Here is a 22,234-nt window from a genome sequence, read left to right as displayed (position 1 = left end):
GACATAGGCAAAATAATTATAAAAGTAACTGAAGAATTTCCCAAGGACCCATTTTTCTTTTGCCAGTCGTGGTTTTGTAATAAAGAAAATAATCACTCTGCCATCATTTAGGCAATTTTATATGCATTTTGCAAATATACTTCATTTGTCCCTCAGATTACCTGCAGGTGAATTTTTAATGTGGCATTCATCTCTCTTAATGTAAAGTTCTTCTTCCAGTACCTCCTTAATTCTCTTATGAGGCTCACAGTATAAAAATTTCTTCCCTATAAAGACAGTAACAAAATCAGTTACTTATAATTCTGCCCAACCTTCTAGCCATTACCTACATGAATAACTATTTTTTGAAGACAGCCATCCTTCCATACAAATAGCAGATGACTCACCCTGCAGACTCTATTTTGGAAAGATCTCTTCCATGGTAACTTTTAGTTTAGGGGAGGAATTCACATTTTGAGTTTAAGTTTCATAACTTTTTTAGGTATTATGAAGAAATATATGGAGTTTTTTCATTAGGTTGAAGAAAACTTTTATTTGGTCAATATATTCTCATTAAAGACCTAGTCTGTGCCAGGCACTGGGTTAGGGGCAGAGGATACAGCAATGAATAAGATAAACGTGTGCCTGTAACCTATAATCTGGATGCATAACAGAACAGTCTAGCAGTATTCAATCATCTTTTTAAAGATTAAACCTGAATTGGAGTAGTGAACCACTTATGGACATTTTAAAGAAATACGGGTTTAAGAAACGTGGCTAGGACCTAAAGAAGTAAATCCTATAACACTTCAGTGAAGAGGAAGAGATCACCTGCTCTAAGTTGAGGTCTCTTGACAAATTTTAGCCCTTCTGCTTTGAGAATTTAGAGAGGAAATCACTGAAGGTTTTGAGGAACTCTGAAAAATGAGAGAGTAGTAAAGAGCTAGTATAGGCAAATATTCCCTGCTGAAAGAAAGAAAAAGAAAGGAAGGAAGGAAGGGAGGAAGCTGGCTATTAACAGTTGCTACAATGTATTGAATGCTACTACATCCTAGACATGTTACATATATTATCTCTCTTTTCCTCTCAATCACCCTATGGGCAGGTATATTCATTCCTATTTTATAGATGAGAAAGTAACTCCCAAAAGTAAAAGTCACAAAACGAGTCATAAAAATTAAAAGTCATGCCTACTTGACTCTCTCAAATCAAGTCACTAAACCAGCTAGATTAGGGAGATGTTGTCGCCAGTGTATCCGCATCTCAGCAAGACATTTGATAAAGTGCATTTGCAGAAGGCAGTGCCCACGCCAAAGAAGCTGATGAACAGATCAGTGGCTTCCAGAGACTCTACTTGAAACTGCTGGGACACCATTTAATTTGTTAATTCGGATGTAGGAACTTTCAGCAAACTCACCACATGTGCAAATGGCACACATCTGGTGAATGGTGTATGTGCTGAATGGCAAACTCAGGGCTCAAAGGGATGTCTATACTTGGAACGAAGTGATAAAATCCATAGGATGGTACTGAAAAGGATAAATATGATGACTTGTATTTAGGATCCAACAAAGGAACTGCATAAGTACAGTACAGAAAAGGCCTGGGTCAAATATTTTCAATTGGACAAAGGAGGAAAGAGAAACTAAGGATGTTGTAGACTACATTTGTTATACGTGTTCATAACATAACATGACTGCCAAAACAGCTATTTTTGTCTGTTCAGATCCACTTAACAGAAGTATAATGTTCAGATCAAGGGAGGTTATGGTGCCACCACACTATACTAATCTGATGGTACCTAGAATACTGGTTTCAGTGATTTAATAAAATGGAGACTATTGGAATAGTTCAGCTAGCATGGTGAGAGTGCTACAAATTATTTTAAAGGTCACGCTGAGTCTATGAAAGATTTGTTGGGTGCTCAGATAGCCACCACTCTATAATTCAAAGATGTTTCAGTGGGAAAGGACCACATTTTATCTGTGCATATTTGAAAGCAGATAAGTAATTATTAGTAGAAGTTGTACAGAGACTGAAGACCTTTCCACAAAACATTTGGAAATTGAATGGGTACTTTGTGCAGATGTAAAGGGTGTCTCCACCTCAGCTGAGACCCTAAATGATGTCCTCGCGGAGGCTGAGGCAAGAACTCCTTACATGCCCCCCACCCTGACTTTGTGAGCTCCTAAACGTTTGAACACCTGCCTTAATCCATCACTCATTTCCCAGCATCTTGCCCAATGTCGGGCATGCAATAAGGACTGAATATTTGTTAAACTGACGAGTGAATGGTTAATTCCACCTTTTTACTCCTACAGCCACAGGGAATAAAGAATCTTTACATTCTAGCATCTTTAACGGGAAAATTCTCCGATAGAATCTTAAGTCGGAGTAAGGAATTCCTTAACTATCCTGCATATTTAAAACATACTGCATTTCGTGGCTCTAAATAAGGTCTCTGCATGCTGTTGACAACACTAACAGGAACGAGGCTTCATAACCAGGCACGTTGAAGCTGATGCGGAGGGAAGCGGCCCTTCCACCAGGCGGCAGAGGTTCTGCGGCTCGGCGGTGGGATCTCCGAGGCCGGCGTGGTCCCCTGAGGCGCGGAAGCTGAGCCGCGTCAGCCCAACCCTCCCTCCTCCGGTGGCCCGCGCCCAGACGGAGCTGCGGCAACTCCGGGCTGCTCTCCAGAGAGGCAATCAAGGAGGCGCTGCAGAATGGCTGGGAACCGCTCGCCCTCCTCTTCGGCCTATTATCTTCACCTTCATCATTCCTTAGCATCTACTGAAGACCTGTGGGGCACAAGGGGCTGGGAAATACCTGTAAATTTGCGGGACAGTATGGATGAGCGCTTCGACCTGGCACGGACTCAAGTTTCAACCGTGTTGGCGGTGACTGTGACCCAGAACTGCCTTTACTTAGTTGAATATTGTCTGAGTGTTTGGCAGGGCAGGGGGGAAACAACAGCAGTCTTAAATTGTGGCCCATAATTGTGAGATTCTAAAAGGATCGGGGGATAATAATTTTTGAATTAAGAATCCAAGAGACGGGAGTTGATTTCAAAGATTTCTCCAGCACTGAGTGAGGGTAGGCAAGTCACTTCCTTTCCTCTGGTCTAGAGCTCAGTTTCCTGGTTTGTAAAATGAAGGAACTGACAAAAATGATCTGTATGTTTCCGTGAGTGTGTATGTATATAACTTATATATTTTAAAAATAAATTTAATACCTTCATTATATGTGAAACATAAATTTATATGTTATATTTTACATATTTTTGTAATTTAATTATTTTATATATATATATATATATACACACACATTTTTTTCAATACCTTCCAGGCCAATGTCACTAACCAATTAAGTTGGAGGCTACCCGGGAGGCCTTTTATGAAGAAGGGCTTGGAGAAGTGGACTTAGATGCTTTCGGCCACAAAACCATCATACCTGCCTTTGACAAAACAGCAGCTCCATCCTTTCCCTCCAAAACCTTTGCGGCTTCAGCTAGTCTCACTCCGGTTTCCCCCAGTTCCTCTTAACACCGCTTCCCGGCGCCACCACGTCCCTCCCTGCAGGGCCTACGGCTGGAAGGGAACTCACACTGCTTGCGGGACTCCTGGGGGCCGCCGCCGCCGGGCTCCCCGCGCGCCCCGCACCCCAGGCCTGCGGGCTGCCGAGGCTGCTCCCTGTCGCGGCCGGCCTCGGGCACCGCCACCGCGGTCACCGCCTCCTCCCCTCTCATGCTGCAAGGGTCTTCTTCGCGGCCCGAGGCCGGCTGGCCGCCTCCGCTCCGCCGCTGGCTGCCGGGGAACACGAAGCGTCTCCGGTTGCCGTAGCGACTGCGGATCCTCCCCGCCCCCAGCCTCTCTCCGCCGGCGTCTCCAGGCGTCCAGCGCGCTCCGGAAGGCGCTGGAGCTGGGGAGCTGCGATTGCTTACCCACCAAAACGGAGGGCGTTCCATTTCTCTCTCCCGCTTTTTTCTCACACGAGTTTCGCAAGAGGCTTTACCATTCCACGGTAGGGAATCTGAACTCAGAAAAGTTTGGCCCCCAAAGCCAAAGAAGTGATCACCACCTGGAACAGGTAGGGGCTGGAGCAGGGACTGGACGGGTGAGTTCAAGGTAAGGTCTCTGGTTTCACGCAGTGTTTTGCTTGTCGTGACCCTCTCCCTGCTACACACACAATGTGACCGAATAAATGAATGTTGAGGGTTCCCAACTTTTGGACTGTAAACTGTTGTTGTTATTATCAGACCATTCTTGTAGTGTCCAAGCACGTTTGTATTCACAATTTCTTTCAATCCATATAATAACTAATTTTACAAATGAGAAAATCAAGTTCAGAAAAGTTTGATTTAAATAGCAAATGGAAAAATCTAGGTTTTTATTTGGAGCATGAGGTCGCTCTTGTTTTGTTTTTGCAGTCATTAAAAAATTGTGGTGTTAATTTTATGAAAGCTAAACGTGCAGAATTAAATAGTTCTGCAAGGTTTGTAGCCAAATACAGAGGACTCCATTTTACCCCACAGGCAACCACATTCACCTCTTTTGGCTGATAGTTTAGTATTTAAAGCCATCTAACCAAATGCTTATTTTGCTGCTTTTTATATATTTCAGTTTTAAGTATCACATCTTGATTTCCGTCAATGGAAAATGAGGATTTAGCTCTCTTTCATGCTCGTCACCTCACGTATACTGTCCCCTCCAACTGCCAATGTAGATAAATTGAAATTTTGGCTACATTTTACAATGAATTACTATGGCTGCATGAACTCTAGTTGCAGATGAGTCCACCACCTACTATCCTAGGGTCACTTTTTCTTTCTGCACAACCTTTTAATTAACTGGAGTTAATAATTGCCTTGTTTTTTTAATTTGCTTGATTTCTAATATCCTTATCACTCAATTCCCAAACTCTCCTTGTGTAAATCTCTTAATATCTTCAAATACATGAGGAATTCTATCAATTTCATCTTTTTGAAAAAGTCCCTTCCAGAGAGACCTGATCTGTTCCGGTCTGCGCTGGTTGCTCTCCAGACCTGTGGTTACACAGCTGTTGTCTAAGGATTTCCCTTCACCGCCATGCCTCTCTCTTGTGTCGAAGCTCTGATCTTCTTCTCTTGTTTGGTTTGCTTACTTATTCGTTGGATCATATCTCCAGGAGCTTTTGGAGAAGTGGTGTATGGGAGATAAAACGCCCAAATCTTTCCATTTTTGAACGTTTATTTTACCCTCTACTAAAGGGGCGGGTCTAACTGGATAAAGAACTCCAGGTTGGAAATCATTTTTCCTCAGAATTTTAAAGTCATTGCACTATTGTCTTTCGGCATCTACTGTTGCTATAGAGAATTCTGTCAACGTTCTATCCCTGACCCCGTGGGTAGGACATGTTCTTTCTTTCTAGAAATGTGGAGGATCTTCTTTGTCCTCATGGTTCTGAATTTTATAATACACCTTGATGTGGGTAAATTTTCAGCCATTTTGCTGGGCACTCGGCAGATCATTTCAATCTAGAAACACATGTCCTTCATTGAAAGACTTTTTCTTGAATTATTTTATTGCAATCTCTTTTTTTTTTTTCTCTGTTCTCTCTGGAACTCCTATGATTTGTATATTAGATCTTCTGATTTGTCTTTTAATTTTCTGACCTATTTTTCCTTTTTTATATCTCTATTTTTGCACTATTTTCTGGTAGATTTCCTCAACATTTTGTAAACATTCTATTTTTCACTTCTAGTGCCATGTTTCTAATTTCCCAGTACTCTCTTTTTTGTATGGCAGCTTGGTCTTATATCATGGATGGATGCAATATCTTACCTCTCTAAGGGTATTAATTGTATACTTCATTTCCAAAGTTGTTTTCTTTCTGTATAATTGCTGCTTCCTCCAAGTTACCTGTTTCCGTTTCTTTTGGTCTATGTCTTAGTAGCTTTCATCAATCTTCAGGTGATCCCTGACTGTCTTGTCCTATCTGGTAGTAGAGAGTACGACTCTGTACATACAGGTGGGCTTATTAACTGGAGGTTTCACTGATAGGTAATCTCTCTGGGCTGTTCAGTTGGGGAAGCCCTGATGTCAGTATTTTAAGGTCTTATCTCTTGACCTGCTCTGATTCTCCACGGGGTGACTCCTCTAGTCTCCCTGCTGGAGGGTATCAGCCTGGTGCCAGCACCCTGGGACGTGAAGGGGAGAAGAGAACCAAAGACTCAACATGAAGTATGTAAGCATTCATGAAATGCCCATTTCAGCGTGGTGTCCCGCCCTCAGCTGTGCTGTGTACCGTCCAGTACAGAGAGCCTGTCTGACTTTTTTATATGGCTAATAGTTTTTTTTTTTTTCACCATCTTAACCATTTTAAATGTTAAGTATATTTACATTGTTGTATAACACTAGAAATTTTTCATCTTGCAGATTAGAAACTCTATACCCATTGAACACCAACTTCCTGTTTCTCCCTTCCTCCAGCCCCTGGCAACAACCATTCTGCTTTCTGTTTCTATGAATTTGAATACTTTAGATGTCTCGTATGAGTGGACTCATACAGAATTTGTCTTTTTGTGATTGGTTTATTTTATTTACCATTATGTCTTATGCTAAGAAGGATTAATCCCTGTTGTAGCACGTGAAAGGATTTTCTTCTTTTTTAAGGCTTAATAATATTCCATTTTATGTATCTGTTACATTTTTAAAAATTTATTCATCTGTCAATGGACATTTGGGTTGCTTCCATCTCTTAGCTGTTGTGAATAATGCTGTAATGAATGTGGATGAGCAAATATCTCAAGATCCTTCTTTGAATTCTTTTGGATATATATCAGAAGTGGGATTGCTGGATCATATGATAATTATGTTTTTAATTTTTGAGGAACTCCACTGTTTTCTAAATGTCTATACCATTTTACATTCCCACCAACAGTAACTGAGGGTTCCAATTTCTCTACATCCTCACCAACACATGTTATTTTCTGTTTTTGTGTTTTGTTTCTTGATAATGGCCATCCTAGCAGCTATGAGGAGTTATCTTACTGTGGTTTTGCATTTATCTAACGATTAGTGATGTTGATCATTCATATCCTTGTCAGCCATTTGTATTTCTTCTTTGGGGAAATGTTCATTCAAGTCCTTTCCCCACTTTTTAATCAGGTTATTTGTTTTGTTTTATTTTGCTTTTGAGTTGTAGAAATCTCTGTGTATATCCTGAATATTAACCCCTTATCAGATACATGATTTACAGATATTTTGTTCTATTCTGCATGTTGCTTTTTCACTCTGTTGATTATTTCCTTGGGTGTGCAGAAGTTTTGGAATTTGATGTAGTCCCACTTGTCTGTTTTCATTTTTGTTTCCTGTGCTTCTGGTCTCATATCCAAAATGTAATTGCCAAGACCAACATTGTGAAGATTCTCTCCTATGTTTTCTTCTAAGAGTTTTATAGTTTTAGGTCATATGTTTAGGTCTTTAATACATTTTGAGTTAATTTTTGTATGTGATACAATGAAAGGGTCCAACTTCATTTTTTTCCCATGTAGATATCCAGTTTTCCTAGCACTGTTGAAGAGACTGTCTTTTCCCTATGGTGTGGTCTTGGAACCTTTGTGATAGAATGTTCATGCCAGTACTACTCATAAAAGCACCAAACTGGGAACAATTCAAAGGTGCTTCAAAAATCAGCAATAAATGTATATATAAATTATGGTATGTTTACATAACAGAATATTTTACAATGAAAAAGAACCAACCCCTGCTACATGCAAAAATATGGATGAATCTCTCAGATGTAATGTCTTATGAAAGAAGCAAACACAAAATATACATATAAATGATTACACTTAATGTAGGCAAAACATAATGGTGACAGAAGTTAGAATAGTGGTTACCTCTGAGGGAGCCCTGAGAGAGTGACAACAAGGTAGACTTTTGGGGCACTTGATCTGGGTAGTTGTTAAATGGATGTGTTCACTTCATTGAATTCATCAAGATTTCTAAACTTTACTGTGTTTGCTATACCTCTACAAAATTATACAAAAAATTAGTCTGAAAATATTTTTTCTATTAGAAAAAACTAGTCTGAAAATATTTTTACTCAAAAAAAAAAACAAAAAACAAGCAAAACCCCAATGTAGTCTACTTTGATCAAATAATAAAGAATTAAGCAATTATCATTTTCCTTTTTGTCTCCAATACCAAAAAGCTTGGAGATAATTTAATTGTCAATTGCAGTAACTATATTAACTTAAGTGGTTTATTTCCTTCATTCTCTTAAATGGCTTTTGATTTTCTGTTTCTAGTTATTATATGCATGCCACTAATTATACATGATCTCATATCTCCTTGGGAATAGAATGTTCATAAAAAATATAAGATGTACTGTTTTATCCATGAACTGTATTGATGATTTTTCTTTACTTTTTTTAGTTCCAAAAAACTTAAACCCAACAAAAACAGGATGGCTTATCCTTTTCTCATTTTCATTAAAGAGACCAAATTATCCACTAGATGGAGGCAAAACCCAAGACTAAATTTTCCTTGTGACAAAAATTATATTGAATGTAAGAACATGAAGTCTTTATTGAAGAAATAAAACAATATATTGCCAAAGTTAATATATTACTTTGTATTGCTCAATAGTATACTAGTAAAACTCTGGGTGAAGTACATTTTACATTCTCTGTTCAATTCTATAGATTTCAAACATGTCTCCAGAAGTCACCTCAGTCTTTCTTCTGCTTGGTAGTAAGGCAATTAGATAAGCAATGGGATGTTTAATGCTATTATTTTTTCTTCAGAAAAGTAGATGCTATAACCGCTTTGGTATGTTATTCCAGATTCTAACAGTCTTGATCTAATTATTTTAAAAGCCAACAAGATCCTTCTTCTAGTAACTAAACCATCTTTCAAACTTGTTGAATGTAATGTCAAATGGACTAATCATTTTAGGGCAAATATTTTGCTTCCTACTCTATAATTTAATGGAGAAAGTGCTGCTTGCAATTACAAAGGGCTATTTGCTTGGGATTTTAAAATTCCAGTGAATTGGTGAGATGTATATTTTTTCAGATCGCTCGTAAGACTCCACAGGCCCCCAGGAAGATATACCCCTAGAATCTGGGGAGGAGGCCCTCATATATCCCTTCTTGCCAGTGAAAATAACAAAAGGATGAAATTAGTCATCTCTGGATGACTACTTTTAAAAATCAGCCTTGTTGAAGTATAACTTATGCGTAAAAAACTTCATTCCATTTAAAGTATAAAATTCAATGTCTTTTGACAGTTGTACATACCTGCAAAACTACCACTGCAGTCAGGACACAGAACATTTCCATCACCTCCAAGACATTCCTCCTGACCTTCTGCAGTCCAACTTCTGTCCGTGTTGCCAGGCAGTCACTGCTCTGCTCTCTATAAGTGAGTTAATTATTTTCCCAAATGAATATTCAATTGTTCCAGCATCAATTCTTTGAGAGAATTTCCCATTGCATTCCTTGGCACCTTTATCAAAAGTCAGGTGACTAATGTACATTTAAGTCTTTTCTAGACTCTGTCCTATTGATGTATGTCTGTATGTCTGTCCACCAATACCACACTGTCTTGATACTGCTTTTTCATAGTTTTGAAATCAGGTTGTATAAATCCCCCAACTTCGTGTTTTTATTTAAATTGCTTTGGCTCTTAAGATTTTCAGCTAATGGAATTTTTGCTTATGTATGTTTTCATGCCACAAAATGTAACTTCCTCCTAATAAGAATAATTTTTATGTCCTCAAATGCTACTATAAATAATCTACAGAAAATAATACTAAAGAAAGTGGAATTTTTATTGTTTTAATTATTTAATAGACTGATGGCACATAAATAGATATTAACATTCATGGGGGAAAGCTGTAACATTTGAATGAAGCTTTCTAGAAACTTAGTTCAAGGAAAATAAACTAAATGTGCACAAAATGAACTATTCTTTAATCAACTTTACAAATAGATACCAGGTATCAGAGTAAAGGTGGTGGAATCACAAAGACAAGTTTGAAACTTAATCTCCATCTCCTCTTACTAACTGCATGAGAATTTACCTCCATAAGCCCACTTTCCTCATTTGTACAATGGCATCTTATCTCATCGTGTTACTGTGAGGCTCACATGAGATAAGGTATGTGAGCACTTACTGCACAGTCGGTACCCAGTAAACAGTTGTCAGCTATTGTCACAGTGGTTCAGTGGGCCACATTTTGGATATATAAAAATTCCATTAAGAAGATCAGATGACTATTCCATTTGTGCATTCCAAAAAGATGATTGAGGAAGGCTGATAAACAGACATAGAATTTTTTTTTTACATTACAATTTTGATATATTTTATCTTGGAATTCAAGATTCAAGTGAAACTAATCACTGTTCGTTTGCAACCTCAGGAATTTCCTGGGTGAAGCCTGAAAATACATGGAGGACAAGGAGAGACTGAAGAGAGAGGCAGCTCACTCCAGACTGGTAGGTGACAAGTTTAATGAGCAAGGGAACTTACACGGGAAGCTTGTCTAGGGTGGCTGAAAGGTGAATAGATCTCTGCACCTGCCCCCCCAGAATCTTAAAGTTTATATAGAGGCCTTAACAGTGTTCAGTGTTCAGTTCAGGTGATCTCAACAACACAATGCTCTCCCAAGGCCACGTCCTTGAACGGCTCCCACTGTGGGAACAGTAGGTAGACCGTACATTCCAAGGACAGGGGGGTGGGGGAAGGTAGGGAGCTAAGGAGCAGAGATGGGGTGGGGGAGGTGAGGAAACTTCATTACCTGGGTCCAACTAGAGGGTCAACTGGCTGTCACATCCTCTCCACGACCTGCTCCAACAACTGCCAAAATAAATTATACCATGTTATTTTTTTTTCAATTGAACTATAGTCAATTTACAATGTGTTAATTTCCAGTGTGCAGCATTGTGACGTACATATATATATTCCTTTTCATATTATTTTTCATCCTAGGCCATTGCAAGATATTGAATATAGTTCCCTGTGCTATCCAGTAGGACCTTGTTGTTTATCTGTTCTATATAAAGTAGTTACTATCTGCAAATCCCGGACTCCCATATTATTTTTATATTTAAATAACAAACTAAAGGAGTTTTAGATCAGTAATGACATTAAAAGATTATTTTTTTTATTGAAGTATAGTCAATTACAATGTGTCAATTTCCGGTATACAGCACAATGTCCCAGTCATGCATATACATACATATATTTGTTTTCACATTTTTAAAAGATTGTCTTTTATTCCCACTCTTGACACTTGGAGGCTGCCAGCTCCCTCCCCATTTCCATCTTCTCTACAGAGGTGGTTGGTTTCTCTTTCCTCTTTTCTTCTAGATATGAAAAAACTGTGCATCAGTTTAATTGCATTTTACTCAGCAATATAATTTTAAAAAATACACTTACAATGGTGCAACCTATTAAAAATCAGGATTTGTTTATTATCTCCTTTAAGACCCAGAAGTTAGGCTTTCTCTAAAAATAAACTCATCTATCTGACTTAAGGGGTAAATTTTCTAGACTCCAATCCTAGAAACAGGAGTGAGTTTTTCTGACATATGAAACTCAGTATTGAAGACTTCTCTTTTTCTAACTGTATGTTTCAGCCCAATTTTTGAATGTGTTTAGATGATCTCATTAACAAAATAATAAAAATTGAAAATAGAATCAATGATTATCTAACTTTTGAATGTACACTGATGAATATTTGGAATGCCTAACAGAATCTAAGGAAAATACGCACTTTTAAATAAAATTTAAACAGACACGAAATGAGCTGAACTCAAGTGCCTTTTCTAGTACCTGTCACGAGGGATCTGATTCTTCTATGATATGATTCTTACAGCAGAGCTATTACTTGCCCCTAAATTTGGTCCTTTCAAACAGGATACATTTTCTTCATAAGTTAATTACATTTGGTTTTTGAAAAACCTGATAGACACCTGATTTTTTAAACAATGGTAGGCTCACTTTCTCATTTTTTTTAATTGCAAAAAATTGCCTTGTGTGTAAGGCAGCTGTTTCTGAAAAAGGAACTTCAGTGACTACTTAGGGGACAGTGCTTCTCATGAACTCACATTAATTCTCCGATGACATTTCCCTAACTTCCAAGTACTGTCTTGCAGAGATGAAACGGTGAACATATCATAATAGAAAGGGAGGGGAGAAAACGAATTAGGTAGTTGTTTGCTTTCAGATTTTATAAGCTACAAAATTGAGCACACTTCACTGAGCACGTCTTCTGGCCCACAAATTCTACTACTATGAGACCCACCGGCAGATGGGGCCATGTCATTAAATTCACAGTGAGGACTGTTAGGTGCTCCTGAGTTTCGATCAGCTAATTAAAGTGATAGACCACATGAGAGTTTTTATGTTTTTATTGTATTTGCTCAGCATTTACAAGACCCCTCCTGAAAAGGGGAAAAAAAGTAGGTGTGAATTCAAAGAGCCACTCAGTAGGGAGGACACCGAGAAGCCACACACGGAATGAGGAGTAAAACATTGAGTTTCAAGGTTCCGGGTCTGCAAGGGAAACACAGAATCTCATTTCTTTCAAGTCCTTGCAATTATCAGCTGAAGACCTTTTGCTTTATTTTGCTTATTCCTTGAATTTTTCTCCTGTTGGAGATCTTTGACACCTGGCACAAACCTTTGAGGATGGGGTAGGCATTTTTATTCTAGGAGTGGAGATGTTTGGAGTCTTGGAAGAAGTTCTCTTGCATATTTTACTGGGAAGTCATGAGAGAGAACCACAGACATAGAAAGGGAGAGCTTTGGGATCTTCAAGGATCAAAATACCTAAGACAGGGAAGGGCATTTCTACTTGAAATGCTGGGGAAAGGAACTGCTCAATATCACTGTTTGAGTACCTGCCATGTAATAGGTACCGTATCCATGCTACATCTCATTTATGCCTTACAAAACCGTAACCAGATAGATATTATCTCCACTTTGCATGTGAGAAAACCAAGGTTATTCGCCCAAAGGCACGCACAGGAACCTAGATTTGTCTGGCTCCAAGTTCCCTGTTCCTCCTCCTAACCCTTCTGCTTTGTCTTCAGGGCGAGTTTCAGGCATCCAGACCTGCACTGCCAAAAAGTAGTCACTGCTCAAGTGGGGCTAGTCTGAGCTGAGGTGGGCCATAAAATACACACTGTTATTTTGAAGATTTACTCCAAAAAAGTAAAATATCAATAATTTAAAAATATTATGTCACGTTGGAATGACTATTCTGAATGTGAGGTTAAATAATATGTATTATTAAAATTAAGTTGACCTGTTTTTAATGTAGCTTCCAAAAAAAAAAAAACCCTTAAAATTACATGTGACTCACATTATGTTTCTACATGATAGCACCAATTTAGATCCTTTCCACTTAGGTTCCCATAAGTGAAATTTTAGGGAGAAAAAGGGAAATTTTCAGGAATTTAAAACATTGATGGGCTACATTCAATCCTTAGTTTACTGCCTTCTGAATGTAGTGAACGTAGCTCTTAAATTCCCTTTAGAGAAAGCACTTCACATTGCCCAAGTTGAATGCTCATCACTTTGTTATACACCTGAAACTAACATAATATTGTAGGTCAACTATACTTTAATTTAAAAAAAATTTTAATGAAATTTAAAAAATACTAAGGGAAGTGTAGAAGTGAACAATACAAATTCTGCCCTGAGGATGGAAGGGATCTCTCTAATATGTAGAATTTGTGCACTGGTTGAGTGTTGAGGCCTAAAAGCAAGGGAGAAGTCACATCTCAGCTCCTCAGTAATAAAGCAGTTCCTTTGGAGCCATACTTAAGTGGAAAGCTTACATAAAATCATGGATGGGCTCTGTGATTTTCAGATAACTAGGCAGCCTTGTTTAGCAGTCTAATGGGATAGGTGAAGTCTTATTCTACTATCACTATCAACTGTACCTTGTCATTGGGAATCACTAAATTAAGCCAGATTAAACAGCATCCTCTTAATTTCTGCCAAAACTTTTCTTTTTAATTCTTATTTTTTTAATTGAAGTGTAGTCAATTTACAATGTTAGTTTCAGGTCGACAGCAAAGCGATTCAGTTACACATATACATACATACATATATATATACTTTCTGCCAAAACTCGTGTATCATAGATACTGACACTCTGAAATGGAGATCTCTCCTAGCCAGAGATCACAAAATAGTCTTGAGATCCTGTTTGTCACAATGATTCAGTTGATACGGTATCTTGTAACTTTTCTGAGATGATCCAATTTTGTTCTAACCTAAAAACGGCCACATATATTTGATCAATCAACATTACTTAGTCTAGGGTGACTGTGTCACATGGGTTGTCTCAAAAGAGACAAACCTTGGTAGACATTTAAAAAATATAACTGAAGGAAAGGGCTCCCTTTCTCCACTGTGTCAGTTCTGGTGTTGAGAGTTAAGAGAAAACCCTTTGTTTCAGTCACAGAGAGGCTAAGAAGTCAATGGAAAACTGCTTCTGGAGAGATGGAGAGAGCAGATACCAAATAAATGTATGTTAGATGAATAAATACGTTATGGATCTAAGGAAGACACACACAGGTGAAAAAAAAGAATTCATGCTTTTTTCGGTTGTTCAAAACTTTTATTTTTGAATATTTATATTTATGCTTTTGTCACTACCCACACGGTGGCTTTTCAAAAAAGCCTGAGCCACTCATGGTTCTCACTCCAATATAATAATCATCCTCTCATTCTTCAAATTCCTTTTCCCTTGTCGCTTTGCCTTTGTGTGATTTGTACAAAATGAGGACCCTGGAAAATAACACTTCCTGTGAACTTGAGAGACTATATGAGCAGTGCCCAGGTCGGCAGGACCAGGCAGGGAAAACGAGCTGGGTGGCAGACACACTGTGACCTCCTGGACCAAGGTACGGTTGTGCGCAGGTCAGGTCTGAAAGGTCATGCTGATGCGCCAGCAGAATAAGGATGACGCAGGTTGACCAGGGTGAGGTAGGACGGTCCACAGGATCGTGTGACTTGTGGTAGGGGAGGCAGTATTTAACACTGGTGGATTAAACACCTAGCTAACTACTTTCCTGAAAGTAGTCTAGGTTCTAAAAGACAAAAATCTAGGTTTCTTGATTTTTTTTTTAAACATTTGAAGATTCAGGTCACTAATATATTACTTCTTACGGATTACAATGAAAGCAAATGGCTATGGTGATGCAGAGGAGACAGCTAAACCGCACCAGTATATTTAAGACTTTTAAATTAAATTGAGTTACCTTACCTTATAAAAATACATGTCAATATACTAAATACTCAACAAAGATCTAGGATGGGGGTTATTTAAAAATACATTTCTCTTGGATCAGCACCAAAAATATCATTAGTTTTCTGTACAACCTGTGACAAGTTTTTAGGTATAGGTAAGTTAAAATGATTTCTGATAAAAATCACCAACTCCACAGAAATCATTAAAGATACAGCCACACAACTCTCAAATACATTTTGACATCAAGGTCAGGCAATTCACTTGGAAGGATACCATCATGAGTACCACTGAATTACTGTGGTAAGACTTTCGATGTCAACTTCGTATTATGGGGATTTTTCACTTCTCACACTAAGGAGGCACTGGTACTTAGACACTTAAGAAAATTATTAGAACCGTTAAGACTAAGGTGAAGAATTTGTGCAGCCTTCCACAATTTCAAAGAGGTAGTGATAGATACTTGTCCTCCTGGCGATGTCAAATGCAGTTTCTTCCAAGTTGTTCTTCAGACCTGGTTTGATGTAGCGGTTCATCAGGAGGAGTTCTAGGGTATCTTTGCTGTCTATGTTCCCGGCAGCAAGATGCAGGGGAGTTAAGAGGCCTTTTGTTTGGGCATTGATATCTGCATCATGCTGCAATAAGAAAGAAGCCACTCTGGTGTTATTCCACTTACAAGCACTGTGCAGGGGTGTCCAGCCATCCACAGTCACCGCATGGACGTCTGCCCCTTGGGCGATCAGCTCCCGGACAACATCTAAGTGTCCGCCGTAGGCTGCTCGATGGAGCGGGGTGTAATCATCTTCATCCCGGGTGTTTACGTGGGTGGCCTTTTCAGAAAGGAGTCTCCGCACTGTGGTAAGCTGAGAAGGGAAGAGAGCTTTTAAAAACCGAACTCAAAACTAAACAGTGAACAAAGAAAATTAAACTGTCTAGTAGTGTTAGGTTTAATTAAGTTAAATATAAACTTACTTGTTAGCAGGTGACTTTAAAATCAAAATAATTTAAGATTTCTTCTTCTTCTGGGGGAGAGGGTAACTGATTTAACAACATACAAGTTAGTGTTAACCATCAACTGTTGATTCTAAGATTGTGACTCTCTGAATACCAAACCATACATTTACTTTTGGTCCAATTAAGGCTTACTGCACAAAAGCTATAGTCCTAAATGAATAAAACTGGCTAGAATTGTACTTAATATTTTATATTTCATCTATGAAGAAACATCATAATGCAGTGGACTAATTTTTCTGTAGTCGGATTATCATACCAATATACATAGCGTAAACATTTTTTAAAATAAACTTCTATCAGTAGACTACAATGGTAACAAGGAAATGCAGAGACTAAGGAGCTCGATTTTTCCTAACTAACATAACTTTAGACACGTGTTTTCAGGAAGTGATTTATGGTTTGGTCTGAGGACCTCTGGTGGGTCTGCTCTTGGGTTAAAAAGTTATCCAAAAATACAAGACCTTTCTAGTTTACTAATACAGACATGGGGGAACTTAGTAAAATGAGGTAGAAGTGGCCAAGTGGGAACAGATTTTTTGATGTTAAGTAGGATCATCCTATGGGTCCTGGGAAAACTAATAATCCTGAATCTCAATTTTACTTAATCTGTAAAAGGAAAGGATATCACCTATCTTACAGGGATACATGAGGATTAAATCAAATCATGTAGTAAGGTGTGTGGTAGACCTGGTATTTAACAGATATTAATTCCCATCTTCTCTTTCCTAAATGATACTTGTCTTTAGGATGATCCTAACGACTTAATATAAATGATTGAAAAATATAGATGACTGTTTGCTATCTTCATAGTTAATTATCCTTAAGCCCCCCAAATTACCCATATGACACCTTCTGGCTTACTATGTGCCTCTTTTGAACCTCAAACCTCTGTATAAAAGAGGCAGGTGTTAACAGTGGCCATTTTTACAGATAAGAAAATAGAGGTTCAGAAATGCAAGGATTTGCCCAAAATTACAGACCAAAGCCAGGTTCAGGGACAGGTCTTCTGGCTTCCAATCTAACACTTTTCCCACTAAATTAAGGTTTCCTCTTAAACAGTTTTTTTTTTTTTTTTACCCGATTTTTTTCAGCAGCCCAAAGAAGCAATTTGCTGGGATCTTTTTCCATTTTTTTTTCTTGCAGTTGATACCACTCTTCAGTTTTTTCATTTTGCTCCTCGTCTTCGTCAGAATTCCCTACCCAGAGACTTTGGGTACCAATGGGAATAAGGTGTCTATGTGTTTCCAACAATTCAAGCTGGTTAAAGTGTTCAGAAAAGTCCAAGAAACTCTCTGGGTCTGGTTTTCCATCATCACTTCCCTTCTCTTTTTCCATTTTAACTCCTATTCTAAATACAAAGCATTTCAAATGCCACGGTGTAAATAATCTTTCCAGAGATGAATTATGTCTGCTTTATTTTATTCATCAAGATCTGAAAACACAAACACAAAAATTATTAGTAAATCAGTAATTGAGGCTTTATCAACAGCATAGATAAGTCTTGCAAACATACACAAATAAAGTCTGTCTAAACTCTTTGGTGTTTACTGATACCCTCTAGATTCATTAAATACTGGAGCTGACAGATTTCAGCTATCTTTATTTTTAATGGTCTAATACTCACTTTTTTGTTGCTCCTTCTCACTAAGACAATGGTTATAATTGCATTTATTTTGAATCTATTGGTTCAGATACTATATTATATTATGCTAAGAGTGCTTAGCGCTTAAGCGTATAAATGATAGCTAATACAATAAAGAAAGGCACATTCACAATTTTTATAAACTAGACACATAGATGCTATAGAGCAGAAACAAAAACATTTAGTTCCTAAAAAAGTTCTTCAAAGAATCAGGGATCCTTAGAGATGGAATGGCCCCCAAAGGACATGTGTCCCAGTCTCACATCAATGCAGATATCTTGATCATGACATCTGTAATAATTATCCTATTTCTACTTTAACAGGTTCAGGCCTAGGAAAATTCACTGCTTTAAAAAGTAGCTTATTCACTGAGAGACAATTATAGTTCTTAGTTGGCTTCTTGTTTTGAAACTGAATTTTGGCTGTCATTCACTCCTTCATACAACAAATATGAATAGAATGCCTGGTACGTGCCAGTCTCTGGGTACTGGGATTCAATAATGAACAAGATCCATGTCTTAACCTCAGGAAGCTTGCCATCTAGTCAGGGAGAATGGCAAAGACAGCATGATAAGTACTATGATAGGACCATGTCCAGATCTAATGAATATACAGGAAGGTCATAATTAACCCAGGCCCAAGAGAAGGCTTCCTGGGTGAAGTGATATTTATTCTGCTAGGCTGCCATATTATTTATAAGCCAATACCAGGTTGAAGAGTTACATAGTATATTAAACTGTAATGAATTAAATAAAATGATAATAGATATTTTAAAAATATCATTTCTCAGCTTTCCAACTATATTTGTTGAAATCTTACCACTCTTCCAAGGCTCTTCTCAGATGTTACCTCTTTCATTAAGTCTTTCTTGAGCCTCCAAATTAGATCTGTCTCTAGTTTCTACTTTTTTTGTGCTCCACATTGTCTTATTTCATCACTGATTTTGTTTTTATTTTAGCCTCTTAAAAGATTATAAGCTTAAGGATAGGGACTATATTTAACTTACATTTATGTCCCACTAATATATAGCAGGTGTTAAGAAATATTTGTAGAGTTAAACTGAATTAAAGCCCTATCATTTAATTTTGCTTGGAATGGATTAAGAAGTTCGAGACTTAGTCATACCCTTAAGATACTGATTTCTTTCTACCTAATTTCAGAGTTTTAACTATATAATCCTAATGCACCATTAGATTGTATCACTAGTGCCAAGAGCATTAAACTCAAGTTTAAATCTGTTACTTATAACCAGTACCTTCTCTGGACCTGTTACTCTGTTGTAATGTAAGGACTGTTCTAAAGGATTTCCGTAGACTGTCTAGTTTTTCAGTTTATTGGGAGACCCTATCAGAAAGGCTTTATGTTCTCATAGTTCTTACTTCTTTCTTTATTCTCAAACTACTTCCTGAAACTTAAAACACAAAAGTGATTATACATCAATTCCTTAAACACTTAATACCAGTAAATAATACAAAGTTTACTTGTTAATTATATGAACTATAATAACATCATAGCACAGATCTTCCACCCCCGTTTCCTTTTTATAAAAACTCTCTTTACAATTTGAATTTCCTCTCCAGATACAATAAATTACATATAAAATGTCCTAGTGGACTTAATTAAAAAAATCAAACCAAGGTGCATTTCCCTGATTCAGGGTTTGAAGAGTCGATCAAGATTCCTACTTGATGACATTCTACCAGGATGAAACAGGGTACATTTTTTTTAAAGGACACATTCCATAGAGCTCTAAACTATGTCAGCTCACAAACAACCCGGTGAGAGGTGGGGCCATAAACCCAGTTTACAGGTCGCTGAGTTTCGGATAGTTTAAAACAACTTTCAATGGAACTGAAAGCCTAACTTTCCTAATTTAAAAGTTTCACATTATTTTTTTTTATTGCACCTTATTCTACTGCTGTCAGCACAAAGCAGTACACATATGCTGAACCCGGGATCCAGGGACACAATTATGGGGAAGCAGGGACAGGCTTGTAAACTAGAGTCAGAATGCTCACTCTCTGGGGAGTGGGAGTGAGGAAGACCACCAGGCCCCGCCCTCCGGCACCGGCCGGTCACTTCGCAGGCCCGTGAGTTCTCGTCTGCGGCCTTCCAAACAGCCAAGAGCGAAGAAGCCGCTCCAGCCCTACCGAGGACCCACGAAGCGGCTCGACTTGCAGGGCTCCCCAGGGGTCGACAGCTGACCAGGCCCTTTAGGTTCAGAAGTTCTTGGGTGGCGCCAGGCGACCAGGAAGCGCGGCCGCGGACCAGAAAGAGCTACCCACCTTAGAGACGGGAAAATCACCGCCGGGAACTTCGCTTCCGGGGTTCGTCCCCTCGGCTACTCAGGATTGGCTCCTGGACGAGGGCGGAGCCTCGACGCTACTTTCCCTGCGCCCTTACCGCACTTGGCAGCCAATGAGAGGAGTGGAAACGCTCACGTCATCAATGAGGTATCGCGAGAGAAAGAGCTGCTTTTCTCTCCCGCCGAATTCAGGTTTTTGGCCAAGTGGGTTCTCAGAGGCGAGCAAAGCTGGTGGTGTTGCTTTTCTTCTCACGAATCTCCCTCCTTCTTCCTGGGTAAAAGACAGCCTCGGGTCCCCAGGGTGGGGCTTTGGAGAGTCCAGGTGGGGGGTAATTTAGGAATCGCTTCCTGTATCTGTAGGATCTCCGGCGAAGCCCGGAGAAGATTGACACTGTGGGAAGAATGGGCCGAGTAGGCTGGGAAGGAGTCCTGGGGGCTTCGGCGTCCTGGCGTCCGAGCGTCTGGAGGTGGGGGCGTGCTGAGGCTTGGAATCCCTACCGAACCAGGAATTCGGACGTGGGAGGGGTTGTTCCGCGGTGGCCGTCACTCCTACCCAAATACCTTGGCCTTTTTCCTTGAACTGCTGGGTCCTGAAGGTGTTTCTCCACAGACCTCGTGCCTGTATTTATTTACACTAGCTTTAAACGTGGAGCCCTTCTCTTTTCAAAGCAAACCCCTGCCGTTTAAAAAAAAAATCCCGTATGTAAACAAGAAATGCGAGGTCGCCTCCAAGCTCGAGTAGCCTATGCATGCAACTTTAGTTTCTGCACATCCAGAGTTGTTTGTGTGCTAAACCTGAAGTACAGTATGTGACCCTTTTTGCCTATTCATTTAGCAAACATTAGCTTTCCATAGGGCATGGGAAAGGGAGATAGGAGATGAGCTTAATCAATGATGAAACTAAAATGGCACTGGAGATACGCTATTTTCTATTATTAGCTCTTAAAAAAATAAAAGTATAGTAGGTGCTTAGATGAAAAATGGAACTCTTCCAGAATTGCCAGTCTGCTTTTTCAAAATGTATTTTAAATAATATAATTTTGTTTTAGAATTTGGAGTCGAGTTTTCTGACATATTTGAGCACAGGACCCAGGGGTACTTGGAGAGAGAACTGGTTCTGGAGGAGCTGGACAGACCATAGAAATGAGTCCTGCAGATGCCCTGTAAGCACCTGTCTTTGGAATCTTCGTTGCTTTCGGTTTCTACAGCCCAGCAACTGTGGTCACCATAAAAGAAAACGTATTTAATAAATTATGAGAAAATAAAGAGCTTGCCTATGAACACAAGTGTTAGTCACAAAAAAGCGTATTTGGAAGGGTTAGAAATTCATACTATATGTTTATAAACTAACGATAACATGCAGCTCTAGATTGGTGTCTTGCAGTAAGTTGGCATATTGCTACAGTATATGAATTTATGTTCTTAGTTTTTGTCTTAAAATATTGAAGCTATAAACATTCTTGAACTTTAATGATTGTCCTATTAGCTAATGCAAGTCTGTTTAAGTAGATTTTTAGAGGAGTAAATTGCTCTAGTATTGAATAAATTGGAAATGAATCTGACTAAAATGAAAATAAATCAAAGGACTAGAAAAGGTTATGTGGAAAAAGCTTTAAGCTTGAGTATTTCACCCTGGTTTTAATTTCTTGATTAATACTCTGTGTTCTTGGGCAAGTTAGCAATCCTTTGAAACTTGCCTCAGTTTCTTTATTTGTATAATTGGATTAAAAATGACTCAGATTAATTTTCATGTTTAAATGAGAGAACTCAAGTGAAAATATAAGTTGCTATAGATGCCTGGAATAGTAATGTGATCTGAAAGTATTCTGACCTACCGGTATGTATATTGCAATCAGGACTGTGTGCATATCATTTTTGAAGTATCTAAAAATAAATGTTTTCTGGAAATTCTCCTGTGTTTAACAATTTGAATTTTGGAGATACATAGAGAAATTTCTTTTAAGTTTGTATGGTTTAGTGAAAACAGCCTGAGCTGTAATCCTGGGTTTTAGTACCATTTCTACTACTTTATTGTGCGATGA

At 38.6% G+C, this 22,234-nt stretch overlaps 3 protein-coding genes across 8 annotated transcripts in view; 1 reads left to right on the top strand and 2 right to left on the bottom strand.

The window, feature by feature from the left end:
* C10H11orf97 (chromosome 10 C11orf97 homolog) overlaps nucleotides 1-16,044 on the bottom strand; it is a 29,918-nt gene extending 13,874 nt beyond the window's left edge. For both annotated transcript variants that reach the window (XM_074372887.1, XM_074372888.1), the window contains exons 1-4: nucleotides 15,908-16,044; nucleotides 10,765-10,823; nucleotides 3,583-9,380; nucleotides 162-266 (exon numbers count right to left, since the gene is read on the bottom strand). In XM_074372887.1, coding sequence (XP_074228988.1) covers nucleotides 162-266; nucleotides 3,583-3,943 — 466 coding nt within the window. In that variant the 5' untranslated portion in view covers nucleotides 3,944-9,380; nucleotides 10,765-10,823; nucleotides 15,908-16,044. The remainder of the gene's footprint in view (nucleotides 1-161; nucleotides 267-3,582; nucleotides 9,381-10,764; nucleotides 10,824-15,907) is intronic.
* Nucleotides 11,340-20,312, bottom strand: ANKRD49 (ankyrin repeat domain 49). Of its 3 annotated transcripts, none has more exons than XM_010973347.3 (3): nucleotides 20,173-20,312; nucleotides 17,323-17,677; nucleotides 11,340-16,094 (listed from the first exon to the last, which is right to left on the bottom strand). In XM_010973347.3, the coding sequence occupies exons 2-3, from the start codon at nucleotides 17,578-17,580 to the stop codon at nucleotides 15,639-15,641; spliced, it is 714 nt and encodes a 237-aa protein (XP_010971649.1). In that variant the 5' UTR covers nucleotides 17,581-17,677; nucleotides 20,173-20,312; the 3' UTR covers nucleotides 11,340-15,638. The 3 variants fall into 3 exon arrangements, with proteins under 3 accessions (XP_010971649.1, XP_045364893.1, XP_045364892.1); XM_045508937.2 differs by lacking the exon at nucleotides 20,173-20,312 and adding an exon at nucleotides 20,038-20,172; XM_045508936.2 differs by lacking the exon at nucleotides 20,173-20,312 and adding an exon at nucleotides 19,906-20,038.
* Nucleotides 20,313-20,319: 7 nt separating this feature from the next.
* The window catches only part of MRE11 (MRE11 homolog, double strand break repair nuclease), a 67,492-nt gene continuing 65,577 nt past the window's right edge, over nucleotides 20,320-22,234 (top strand). For 2 of the 3 annotated variants that reach the window (XM_010973350.3, XM_074372886.1), the window contains exons 1-2: nucleotides 20,321-20,467; nucleotides 21,242-21,355. In XM_010973350.3, the coding sequence (XP_010971652.2) occupies nucleotides 21,336-21,355 (20 nt within the window). In that variant the 5' untranslated portion in view covers nucleotides 20,321-20,467; nucleotides 21,242-21,335. Of the gene's footprint in view, nucleotides 20,468-21,241; nucleotides 21,356-22,234 lie in introns of all 3 variants that reach the window. The other variant, XM_074372884.1, reaches the window with a different exon arrangement.

This window comes from Camelus bactrianus, chromosome 10, assembly GCF_048773025.1.
Source record: "Camelus bactrianus isolate YW-2024 breed Bactrian camel chromosome 10, ASM4877302v1, whole genome shotgun sequence".
Lineage (NCBI taxonomy): Eukaryota > Metazoa > Chordata > Mammalia > Artiodactyla > Camelidae > Camelus > Camelus bactrianus.
Note: the sequence above shows the minus strand (reverse complement) of the source record. Positions and strands in the feature narration are given on the sequence as shown.

Bases quoted from the DNA above. Each gene is read 5' to 3' on its own strand.
- ANKRD49 (XM_010973347.3), bottom strand. From the start codon at position 17,580: ATGGAAAAAGAGAAGGGAAGTGATGATGGAAAACCAGACCCAGAGAGT. The intron at 16,095-17,322 runs GTAAAAAAAAAA...TTCCCTTCTCAG, and splicing joins GGGCTGCTGAAAAAAATCGG to CTTACCACAGTGCGGAGACT.